This window comes from Ctenopharyngodon idella, chromosome 11 (genome assembly GCF_019924925.1).
Source record: "Ctenopharyngodon idella isolate HZGC_01 chromosome 11, HZGC01, whole genome shotgun sequence".
Lineage (NCBI taxonomy): Eukaryota > Metazoa > Chordata > Actinopteri > Cypriniformes > Xenocyprididae > Ctenopharyngodon > Ctenopharyngodon idella.
In genome coordinates, this window is record NC_067230.1 from 21,122,766 (window position 1) to 21,135,608 (window position 12,843).

The 12,843-nt window shown below is 36.5% G+C and overlaps 1 protein-coding gene across 4 annotated transcripts in view; it reads right to left on the bottom strand.

Annotated features, from left to right (window-relative positions):
- Positions 1–8,515, bottom strand: part of kaznb (kazrin, periplakin interacting protein b) — a 168,244-nt gene extending 159,729 nt beyond the window's left edge. Inside the window, exons 1-2 of one of the 4 annotated variants that reach the window (XR_007932580.1) lie at positions 8,297–8,488; positions 7,941–8,130 (exon numbers count right to left, since the gene is read on the bottom strand). Coding sequence is in view for 3 of the 4 variants with exons in the window: in XM_051912274.1 (XP_051768234.1) it covers positions 7,941–8,016 (76 nt within the window). In the remaining variant the exon portion in view is untranslated. Of the gene's footprint in view, positions 1–7,940; positions 8,131–8,296 lie in introns of all 4 variants that reach the window. The other 3 variants (XM_051912274.1, XM_051912279.1, XM_051912280.1) reach the window with 3 other exon arrangements.
- Positions 8,516–12,843: the final 4,328 nt, after the last annotated feature.

Below are 12,843 nucleotides of genomic sequence, written 5' to 3' on the forward strand. Positions count from 1 at the left end.
ACTCTAGTCATGATCCTATAGAAATCATTCTAATATACTGATTTATTATTATTATCAATGTTGAAAACAGTGTTGTGTAAGTTTGTGTAAAATATTCTGTAACATTATAAATGTCTTTACTGTCACTTTTGATCAATTTAATGCATCCTTGCTGAATAAAATAAGTAGATATACATGTATTTTGATAAATATTGTATATATGCCAGATATAAAGTAAGGGAGTTACACAGTAAATCCTATGTAAAGGCAGAGAAACCAAATAGGCTCCAAGTGATTAAAATTATTCTCTCCATGGAGAGAAGAGAGCAGCATAATCTGCTGTTGCAGATGTTAAAAACGGATGCTTGGCTACTAAAGCATGACAGAAACCTAATCTCAGAACAAGCCCTTTGCTATAAAACTGTAGTGCAAGGTTTCTTGTATATAACAAAGACAGGAGAAAATACTACAGCAGTTCCCAAATGCATAAATTCAGAAAGGTGTGAAATTGACCCTTGTGTAATAAGTTCTGCAGCACAAAGACTACGGAGAGAAAATAAGAGAGAGATGGAGAGAGCGACGGGGAAGGTTGGGGAGGATCTGATAATATTAAGCAGTCTTCAAGTTACATAATGGAAATGAAATATGTGGATTTAATCCCACATTCCGGAAGATGTGTCAAATTTTCAAAATAAATAAATTAAAAATACGACGCACTTGCCACAGACATATTATGAGATCCCTTTGAAGTGGTTTCAGAAGAAAACAAATTTGCATGCAGGAAGTTCTTTAGCTGCTCAAGTCTTGCCAGCTGCCTCTGTCAAAATATATTCCCTCAGATGTAAACACTATTCAGAGCAGTTCAGAACATCATGTGTAGGGACTGATATCCAAAGCAATTTTAGGCTCCAAAGTAACCCGTCAATTGGATAAAACTTGCATGCCAAGTTGTAGACTAGCCTACAATCACACACCTAACCTCACGGTAAACAGCATCAGGCAAATCCACACAGGCTGATGCGGTACATCATTTTTAAACTTATTCCTTATGGAAACTCTCCAGGGGAGGGGTTGTGTGTACTTCTTGCAGTTTAGAGGGAGTTACATCACTTTTCTTATTATAAGTGAAATAGCTCAGAAATCTTCAAACTCCAAAGCTTAAATTCAAACAAAACTGGCCCCTGCTTAAAATTCATGAGAATGCTCTAATCAACGCGTGCTGCCTGTAAGCTAAGCCTTTTCTGCACTAACGGTTGCATTGCCATTTAAAACCAGTTTCTTTCCAATAGACTTAGAAGAAAAATTGATTTCTGTCCAATTGTGAACACCAAAGTTCTTGGAATTAATATTTGCGGCATTCGATCAGCAAATTCGTACTTGGTAGAAAGGTGCTACCCTACAAAACTTGAAAGGCCTATATCATTCTGTGAAAGTAATTAGAAATGAACAATGTCCTTTCCATCTTGGCTGCTTTTCAAGCCAATGATCGGATAGTTGTGAGATTCAATAATAGTGATTAAGAAAGAGATGCTATTGACCCAGATGGAGTGATTGTCGGGCCTCGTGAGGGACATCTAATGACTCTGGCTCAATAAAGATTTGTCAGTAAACCTAAAATTATAACCACTGCAAAGAAAGTGTTTCAAGACAATCAATTTTTGCAATCTTTACAAGTTTGTTCTTCAAAACCTAGTATTAACAGTGCAGTACAGTGTTGTGAGTAACATTCTGTTATGAGCAACATATGCACAATATTAAAGTGACAGTCTGTAAGCATCTAATGTCCCATGAAAATATGCCTGAAAACATATGGGAGAAATAGTCAGATTAATATGCAAGCAGTTTAGCAGAACTGTGTTGTTTGTCGTTACATTGCAACTAACAACATGCCAGTAGCAGAAACTACTAACTTCAAATTTGTAAATAAAATATGACAACAACGATGTTGGATAGCGTTTTATATGCAATGAACCCAAAATCTATTGACAGTGGGCCAACAAAAATGTAAAAATATCAACAAATGTTATCTGCAAACAAATAATAAATTATGTATAGCATTTCTTAGAAGATCTGAGTCATTTTTGGAAAACAGAATTATATAATATATTTTTCTCAACATTTTTATTTTATAATATATGCTAATATTCAAAAAAAATTTAAATTGGCCTTAGTGTGCAAGTATCTTTTGGCACCTCATTATATTATAGTGCCAGAAGAGCTCTGATTATGTTCTCTCTGCACAAATATAGGACTTTAGGACAAGATCATGACTTCATTCCTCTAGAGGGACACAGATTGGCCCTTACTTTATTGGTAGAGGTGACAGAAGATGTCTCAACTTCCAGACAATTCTGCTGATGCTATTCTTTTCCTACTGCTATATTACCTCCTCTACATTGGGCCAATGATGCAGAAAGGTGACTTATTCTTGAGCTCGGCACAAACAGACTTGGCAAAAGCAAACCTGATTTCTGTGCTTCCAGGTCAACAAAGAGAGAGTATAACAAATAATCATTAGATTATAGCCCTGCTTGTTTAATAGTGCGTTTTCTAATTTATCAAGCAATTTTAATGCAACATTGTACAAGTTATTTATATTCTAAATCACCTGCATTATAGAAAGAATAAGTCAAAATGGTAACACTTTATAATAAGGTTTCATTTGTTAACATTAGTTAACTACATCAGTCAATATGAACCAACAATAAACAATACTTCTACAACATTTACTAATCTAAGTCGATGTTAATCTCAACATTTACTAACATGTCTAAGGTCTAAAGTTGTATCTGTTAAATGAAAAATCAAAAATGAAAATTCTGTCATGAATTACTCACCCTCATTTCGTTTCAAACACGTAAGACCTTCATTCATCTTCGGAACACAAATTAGGATATTTTTGATGAAAAAATATGTAATTATCAGTTACATAATTACCACTTTCAAGGCCCAGAAAGGTAGTAAAGACATCGTTAAAATAGTCCATGGGACTATCTTACTGGTACTGGTTCAACCTTAATTTTATGAAGTGACGAGAACACTTTTTTGATTTACAAATCTTTTGTTTCGAATCAGTGGTTCAGAGCGTGTATCAAACTGCCAAAGTCATGTGATTTCAGTAAACAAGTCTTCGTTACGTCATTAGTATTTCTAAATTTCAAAGGTTCACCACTGGGGGGCGTGACTTTGGCATTTTGAAACACGCTCCAAACCACTGACTCGAAACAAAAGATTTGTAAAGCTTCGAAGCTTCATGAAGCAGTGTTTTGAAATCACCCATCACTAGATATTGTTGAATAAAGTCATTATTTTGTTTTTTTGGCACACAAAAAGTATTCTCGTCGCTTCATAACATTAAGGTTGAACCACTGTAGTCACATGAACTGTTTTAAATGTGTCTTTAGTAGTTTTCTGGGCACTGAAAGTGTTAATTATCTTGTTAGCAATGGAGGCCTCACTGAGCCATCGGATTTTATCAAAAATATCTTGATGAATGAAAGTCTTACGGGTGTGGAACAACATGAGGGTGAGTAATTACTGACAGATTTTTTGGGTGAACTAACCCTTTAATGCAGTAACTAATGTTAACAAATAAAGGCCTTATTTTAAAGTGTTACCATTATGGCACACATTTGCGGTCAAAATTTTAGTAATAAATTACAGATTGTTAGATTTTTTCTCTGCTTATGAATATGAATTATGGGAAAATACTTAAAAGATAATGTACAGTCAGTAATTATTATTTATTGCACATAAATGGACATGAAATATTGATCTGAGCTGAAATTATTTCATTATGTGAGAAGAAATAGAGCGGTGTGACACGACATAAAACTATCACACTGTAGGAAACTAAATGGCACTAAATATAACTAAACGGCTATTATACAAAAATATTTGACCAATCAGAATCAAGTATTCCAGAGAGACACGTAGGCTAGTAAATATAAAAATGTATGCGTGTGTGAGTTCATACTTTGTATGCAGTGTCAAGGCTTATTTCTGCAGTAAGCACTTCTCAAATCAAACCTGCAGTGAGGAAAAGAGGTCATCACATCCGTGTAACTCCTATCAGAGTCACTGGCGCTGCATATTGTGCTATCACTAACATCTGCAGACAACCACAAATGAGCTCACACTCGCAGCCCCGTCCAGCCACGTCCATTACGTCAGCCAAAACAGTCTGTGTGTCGGCGGGTGAGTGCAAAGACTTGGATCTCAGCCATGCTCATGCATATCCATATAAACATGACCACAGAACATAAAAGCAGTGGCGCGCCATGCCAATGAAATCTGCGCTGTGGATCCTTTTGCATCGCTTGAAGATGATCTTTCAAAAACACTTATGGAGCAAACATAGAGCACTTTGATCGATGTTAAAGAGAAAATTGTTTGAGGCGAAAGTGCACCAAAAACCACCACATCCTCCTCCAGGAAGACTTTAATGCAAATTATAAAAGGAAAAAAAAACAAAAAAAAAAACGTATTTTAATGAAAAAATGAAAGATCTCTCAAATCAGGTCATTGTTTACAAAGGCAGTAACTTCAGAAAAATTCACGTCCAGTGCGTCCACGGGGAACGAGACATCAGAATGTTTCGAAACTACAAAATCTCATCATTATGGATGATCCAGAATCTGAGACATTCAAAGCAAAGAGCCACAGAGAAGTGGCTGATGGTAATACATACAGTATTTCGGCACTGCTGAGGCTCAGATATTGCAGAGGTGTCTCATCTTCAGGCACTTCAGAAACACAAATTCAGTAAAGAGGCTTTCAGTGTTCCAAAGCCACACGCAGAATATTAATCATGGCAATGTCACACACTCTGCAGACACTAATACATCCCTGCATACCAAACAGCTAATGAGTTCACAGAAATAAAGCAAACAAAGGGCATTATTTATAAAAGATTTCTTCTATTTCTGGAGAGCGAAAAGAGAGAGAGAGAGACTTTCATTCGAGCCAACCCAACACCCCCAGCCAGTCCCGTTTCACTGCTGCCATTCACCCACCAATCTCAAAACACCCTGCTAACACACACATATAATCTACCACTCTGATAATGCACTTTATCACATGAAATTGCAAAATTGACTAAGTTTTCTAGCAAGCATGCAGTTACTGTGAGTAAAGATGAACTTTAAATTAGATTCTAGAGGTTTAAAGTGTAAAAATCTCTCACCCAAAGGAAGGTAGTTTGAGGACATTTCCTTAAATTCATGCACGGTCTGAGGGAGCTAATAACTGAAATCATGGCATAAAACCCAATGACATTGACTACATCTACATGATATTTTTCTGTGAATGTTAACCATACCAGCTTGTTTCTGCCACTGAAAAAAAAAAAAAAAAAAAAAAAAAGGTAACTGCGACTATCTCAATTCTGACTTTTTTTTCCTCACAATTGCTAGTTCACATCTCACAATTCTGACTTTTTTTTTTTTTCAGAATAATATAATATAATATAAATTTGCGATTGCGAGTTACAAGTCAGAATTGCCTTATATAAAGTCACAAATGCAAGAAATAAAGTCAGAATTGCGTGATTTTCCCCCGGTTTCACAAACAAGGCTTAAGCAAGTCTTAGACTAAAATGCATGTTTGAGGTGTTTTAACTGAAAGAAACTTGTACTGACATGTCTTAAAATATGCCATTGTTTTGTCTCAGAATGCAAACCATTAATGTTTTTTTCTAGTGAACGTTTATAAAAGCTACTTAAAGTCTAAGTCTAAGCCCTGTCTGTGAAACCGGGCCATAAAGTTGCAATTACATTATAAAGTCAGAATTGCAAGATATAAAGTCAGAATTGTGAGATATAGTCAGAATTGCATGATATAAAGTCAGAATTGTGAGTTATAAACTGGCAATTCTGAGAAAAAAAGTATTTTTTTTCCCCCTCAGAATTGGACTTTATAACTCGCAATTGCGAATTTATATCTCACAACTCTGAGAAAAGAAGTCAGAATTGCAAGATATATACTTGCAATTGCGAGAAAAAAGTCAGAATTGCGAGTTTATCTCCTAATTCTCACTATTTCTAGCAATTGCGAGTTTATAACTTGCAATTCTGACTTTATTTGAGAGTTTATATATTCCAATTCCGACATTATAACTTGCAATTGTGAGTTTATGTCTTCCAATTCTGAGAAAAAAAGTGAGAATTGTGAAATGTAAACTCGTAATTGTGAGATAAAAAGTCGCAATTAACTTTTTTATTTTTTATTTAGTGGCGGAAACAAGCTTCCATAATATCATCAAATAGAATATAAAATTTGCATTTTTCACCAACTGATATTTAGCATTAAAACCATTTTAGCTTGTATCATTACATGTGGAAGCAATCCTGTGAAAGAAAGCACTTATCAAAAACAAATGTATATGTAATATAAACTCCAAAATGGACCATCATCATTGTCTGATATTCTCTAGGATTGCTGTTATATGTAGATGTACGTTTTTTAACACTTTGTCCCAGAAGACCTTGGTAATCAAGTTTTTTTTTTTTTTTTTTTTTTTTTTTTTTTCAGCGATTTGGCAGCATGGCATTCATATGCTAATTGTCACGTTAATGTGTAGAGACATCGAATTAAACATCAAATTAAAATCTGCTTGGACTGTCATTACTGCTAGTATCACGGTCATTTACAAACTGCTGTTTGAGTAATTTGCGTCCTGCTGCAAGTCTTTTTAATTCAATTGCTCCACCGACATCCAAGCTGTAACTTTGACATGAGTACAAATCTGCTATAAGCTAATATAAGATATTGATATAAGCCAGAGATATCTGCGAAGACAACATGAAAGTAGACTAAAATTATTTTTAAGGTAGTTAGTTTACAAAAGCAATCATCACCAAAAAAAAAGTATGTTAAATGTATTTTTTTAAACAGTGCAGTAATTCCTTTACAGCTTCATAAATATTGCAGTCCTAAGCAGTGATCAATTATTTAAAAATAATAATAATAATAATGAACAAAAAGTACTATAAATGTAAAGAGGGTTTAAGTCATATTCCTTTATATAATAAATGAAAAATAAATGAAAGTATGTGAATATTATTAAAAAACCTTCATATTTTCATGGTGCAACAGAGTGTGTACAACAGATCAGTTTATATTTTGGCACGTAATTAAAATCATACAGTGTATATATGTTAAATATATTACACATTAAATAAAAGATTTAATATATTACTTACATTAAATTATATTATCTATAATAAACCTGAATATGTTACATGTGTTTAATTTCAAGTTTACAAGTTGTCATGTGCTAATTTGTCACCTAGTTTCCATTTTCATTCTAAATTAAGACAAGGGTCGGATGTATTTTGGTACACTTGTACAAGCCACTGCCATACAAAACCAGTACAAAGCCATTAAATGCAGAAGTACAATCTGTGAGACATAAGTTATGAAGCGGCATCTATTTATAGCACTGGGATTTTTTTGTAAGGCAAAATTCATAATTCATCAATGATAGGAGTACAATATTTATGAAGCTGTCAAGGAATTATTGCACTGTTTCAGAATTACACTGGTGAGATTCTCCATAAAAAATACCCTAAAAAATCTATCTTGAGTTAGTTGCTCAACACAACTTTCATGTTCCTCTTTCAGCCCCAGCCCTCATGACTGACTTATTATGATTACTATATCCATAAGCAAGATGAGAGACACACACCCGCAGACACATTTCTTGACTGTGTGGAGCTCATTAGCGGGCTGAAAGCAGCAGGGAAGAAGAGCTGGTTTTCCCTCTGCATGCTGGGTGCCTAAACCAAGAGATCAGGAGTTGCAGTGGACCATGGTCTCACCAGCAGAGCTTTCACAGAGCATAAGCAAGCACTCAGCTGAGACTTGTCCATTTCATATTTACAACCCCAAGGCCTGCAAATTGACATAACCTTACAAAGCATGTTTTTTCTATCCCAATATGACAAATCTCAGGTACTTACTAGCTTGCATCAGCTGTCCTTGGCGGCCGAAGACCTGGGAAAAGGTGGTGGGAGTACAGGTGAGAGTGTCCTCCATGGTTGGGATGTCCCACTAGGCTTGATAGGTCTGACTCTGAACGACACGCCACGCAGAAAAGCACCAGTTTGTCTTCACCTCTCTTTGAAAACGGCAGCTGGAGCAACGTTGCAGCTGTGTAAGAATAGCACAGAGGTTTCTGCTCAGGACAGAGAGAAATAGCCTCACTCACATGCAAGATAATGAGGGAGTGTGTCTGTGTGCGTCAAGGAGAATGAGTAAGAGTGTGTGCGGAGAGCGAGCTTGAAAGAGAGAGAGAATCAGAGCAATGATGTCTTGCCTTTTCCTGCTGCTCTATGATCATGTGTTGAGGTTGTGCCTCGCTGGCAGGTTTCTCCAGACTGAGAGCGTGGCGGTCTGAAGCTCCTGGTCCAGTGTACTCTGTCCTGCTGACTGAGTGAGAAGCCTTCGGTTCCCCCAGGCTCAGGGTGGACTGCCGTTTGTTGTGCTCTGATCGGGTGCGTGTGCCCTCTTCTCTCCTCCCTCTGCCTCTGCTCTACCCCTCCCTTTCACTGCTTGCTCGCTCCTCTCAACTCGATGATCCGTTTCATAAGAAGCACGGCTGCAGGGAAAAGATTTTTTTGCAACTCTTGCAGCTCTACTTTTTAATTCCTCCCCCTGTGGAGGAGAGAGGAGAGGTTGAAACGGAAAGTTCATTTTGGGTAACTCACCCAAGGGTGGCAAAATAACAATTGACATACAATGGGAAATCTTAATAAGGGGGACTCTTATGGGATGTGTTAGTCCTACAGTGACACCCAACATATACACTTGGACACCCAACCTGGAGGGAAATGTATCGTACATCCAGTAAAAAGACCTTGAATAAAGTTGTTTAAAAATAAATGAGAAAAAAAAAAAAAAAAAACTAGAAAGGTGAAAAGTTAGGTCAGAGAAAAGATCTAGCATTTTTATTTACAGTTGCCACTTGTGACTTCATTGTCACACTTGATTATCGCACTTTCCGAATAATTAATTTCTAAATAATTATTCAACCAATCCATCTAAATGTTAAATTTTCTTTATATTTTATATATGCACATTATTAACTTGGAAATGCTTTATTTTAACAAGACGTAGTTACACATGTACTTACTATAGTTATATTCAGTGTTGGGTGTAACGGATTACAAGTAACTCGAGTTACGTAATTAGATTACTTTTTCCAAATAATTAGTAAAGGAACACATTACTTTTAAATTTACAACAAAATAACACTTTAGAGTTACTTTGGAACTTTTTTGCTGTTATAAAATCAAACATCCCAGGTTAGATGAGAGAAAGTAACGCCAAAGTCCCTTTAAGACAAGTCATTTCACTCGGCGGCCATCTTTGGAAGCAAATGGATCGCTGCAATTCACAGAAACAGCTGGACTCCAGGCAAAGAAACATGTTTTGCAGTTATCATTTTGTGTCAAAATGTTGGATTTTAGGGTAAAATCATACCCTCTACATTGTATTGTTATATATTGTGTTAACAACTCATCAATTAAATATTCACCATCTTACATTCTGCATAATTGGGTGTTTTTAAATAAACACTGACAAAAACAGTACAAGTTTTAGGGCTGGACGATATGACGATACATAACATTGATATAAGTGATCACTCCGATTTAGACCTACCTATATTGTATTTATATAAAGCGTTCACAGGCAGATTTGCTTTATGTATTTCCCCGGCGAAGAAATCAGGCACATATAAATGTCAGGAAACACGATTCCTGGCTGCATGCCAATATCCATGGATTAGGTTTCTTTGACATGTCATAAGGAACACTTTCGAGCCCAACCGTTAATGCAATCATTTGTTTTACTTGCGTTTTCGCAGTTTCCCCTATTAAATACAGTCATGCAGCAGGTTCTTTTGCCACTCAGTCCAGCTGAGGGTGCGCGTTCCGGCGGGAAAGTGACTTCCGGTTTGTGTTCCCACAGTGATCTTACGTATTTATCAATGAATTGCTCGTTTTAAAATCTTCTGGGTCTACTGACATTTGTTAAGACATCTGCCTTAAACATTACAATGCTCACGATAACTTTCATTAACTCTACAATCCACTTCACCAGCTGATTATTCTTCGACAGCGATGCCATAGAAATGTAGTTCAAAGACAAGATTATAAAGATGGCGGCGCGCATGTTTCTCTGGCGCATAAGGTCTATAGCTGTGTTTTATTCACGATAAAACACGGCTATGACTGCTTCACCCAACGGTTCTGTGTATCACTACACCCTTAGCAACCACTCTTAACAATGTAAACTGTTTGTTCTCAATTGATATTGTTCATTGATACTTACTGTATTATGTAGAAGAGTATTGTGAGAAAGAGATCGATTGTGCGTTACCTGCATTCAGATTTAGCATTTTCCTTCTGGTCAGTCCTATGTTCATAATAAAAAAAATCTTTAAATGGCCGCTGCAATATCTTGTTCTTTTAACAGGGGTTTTCCGTGACTGACAGCGCTAGTCAAAGCATTTGTCAGTTACTTTTGTTCTGTGTTCACAACAATTCATTCTTTTCAAGGTAAAAGTCTTCGCTACTGACTGACACACTCATAAAGACAGTCTTTGCCACCATCTAATGGCGTGATAATGCAACTTCTGTTGCTGTTCATTGTCGGGGACTATTTTTTTCCGGCGGAAGGAAGGCTTTAAGAAAAAGTTTACTTTATGAAAGTTGCAATGATATTTCTGGCTTTAATATTTGTATTGTGTGGTAACCGTATTATAAAAGCAATAAGGTACTCGAGGCTAGTGCTGTATCGTGAATAAGTCATGGCTGAAGGGGTTGCAAAAGGGTTAACAACGCCCTTCAACTGTGACTTATTCACGGTATAGTACAGCCTCTCGTCCCTTATTGCTTACATAAAGCGTAACCTTCAATAACACTTTACAATAATGTCTCATTTGTTAACATTAGTTAATGTATCAACTGATATGAACTAACAATGAGCAATACATGCAACAGCAGTGGTCTCAAACTCAATTCCCGGAGGGCCACAGCTCTGCACAGTTTAGCTCCAACTCTGCTTGGAAGTTTCTAGTAATCCAGGATCAGGTGTGTTTGATTAGGGTTGGAGCAAAACTGTGCAGCACTGTGGCCCTCCAAGAATTGAGTTTGAGACCAATGTGTTACAGTATTAATTAATCTTTGTTAATGTTAGTTAAAAATCCAGTCGTCATTGTTCGTTAGTTCACAGTGCATTAACTAACATTAACAAATACAACTTTTGATTTTAACATTAAGATTAATAAATGCTGCAGAAGTATTGTTCATTTTGTTCATTTTTAACTAAAGGAGTTAACTAATGAAACCTAACTAAAAATCCCATCTAGCTACACTTTTAAGATTTATAAAAAAAAAAAAAAAAAAAAAAAAACAGGAAGTACTTCTACATTGATCTACTTCATTCTTCTATAACCTTTGGCAGGAAACACTCCAGCATTCATTTTTAGCTGTTTTCCCATTCGGATTTTCCCATGGAAGCAATGTGTCAGGTCAGTGTGATAGTCGAATCCGCTCCTTGCTGTAAGAACATGAAATTTCTGCCAGTGTAATCATATCCTCCTGTTTTAAAAGGAAACGCGGTCAACCTGGTATTATGCAACATCCAGCTAGTCATGTAGTTGAAAGATGACTGGTGTACACAAGGACAGCCTGCGGTGCCACAGTGGTGAAAAGGGTGATTTTACATTCTTTTCTTCCTTTTATATCAGCAAAACTCTGAAATTTAGTTGTGACAAGAGGCACAGTTAGTTTCACAGCTTTCAACTGACAGACAAAGCAGATGCCAAGTGGCTGGAGCTCACTGGAATTAATTCCCTCTGTCTAACTGAAGGTTCGCTCAAATCAAATTCTTTTTGAACGTGAACTGAAGAGACATGCAGATAGTAAGCTGTCAGCTGGGAAGGGTAGAGCTGTTCTTCCCATGCACTCCCCTGCCAGAACAGATCACTCTCTCTCCGCCGAGGAGTGATTCTGCTCTCTCAATTTTACTGTTCTTCCGCTCCCCTCAGAGAGGCAGAAAGGTATTTGATTGCATGTACATCAGCACAAACATATCCTCGGCCTACCTAGTTACATAAGGCAACACTATTTCTAATAGTCTCTGAATGTAGGGAAAGTAATATGTTGCAGCAGTACATAAATAAAACTAGTAGCAAGTCTGAGGTTAAAATTCCAGAAGGAATCAAAACTGGCCTCATTTATAGTCTTAAGGTGAACAATTCATTTGGCGCAAAAGATTTCAAAGAAAAGAGTTTAAATCAAAATCTTGCCCATTCACACAGGCTATTGGTTAATGTTAACCAAATGCCTACATTTAGGCATGCTTTTAGCAATCTCGCACTGTATTATTCTGTTTTCATAATTCAGACTTGACTGCTCAATTTAATTCTTACTCTAATTTTTTCATTCACCCAGAAATATGTAACATTACACAATTATAAAGGATTGCAAATGGAACTAAACGAAGCATTAACAGAAGTTTTAAAAATGTACGAAAGCAAAACTTTTGAGATATCTAGAAGTTAAAAAAATAAAAATATTGGGTTTAATAAAACATGGGTCTGGTAAAATTATCAAGATGATTTCTAACCCAAGCGTCACTTCCTCATCTTAATATACTGCATCGACCAACTCGGAAGCTGCACGGGGCTGCATTTTTATGACTAGGGCTATGCCACCTTGCACAGCAATCAGGATTAAGTGTGGCCATATTTCATCCCGTCAAGCTGAGCACAGCATCATGCACCTCTTCTCTCAAATACACAGCATGGAGGAACCATAAACCACTGCATTGGCCCATGGAGGAACCATAAAGAAC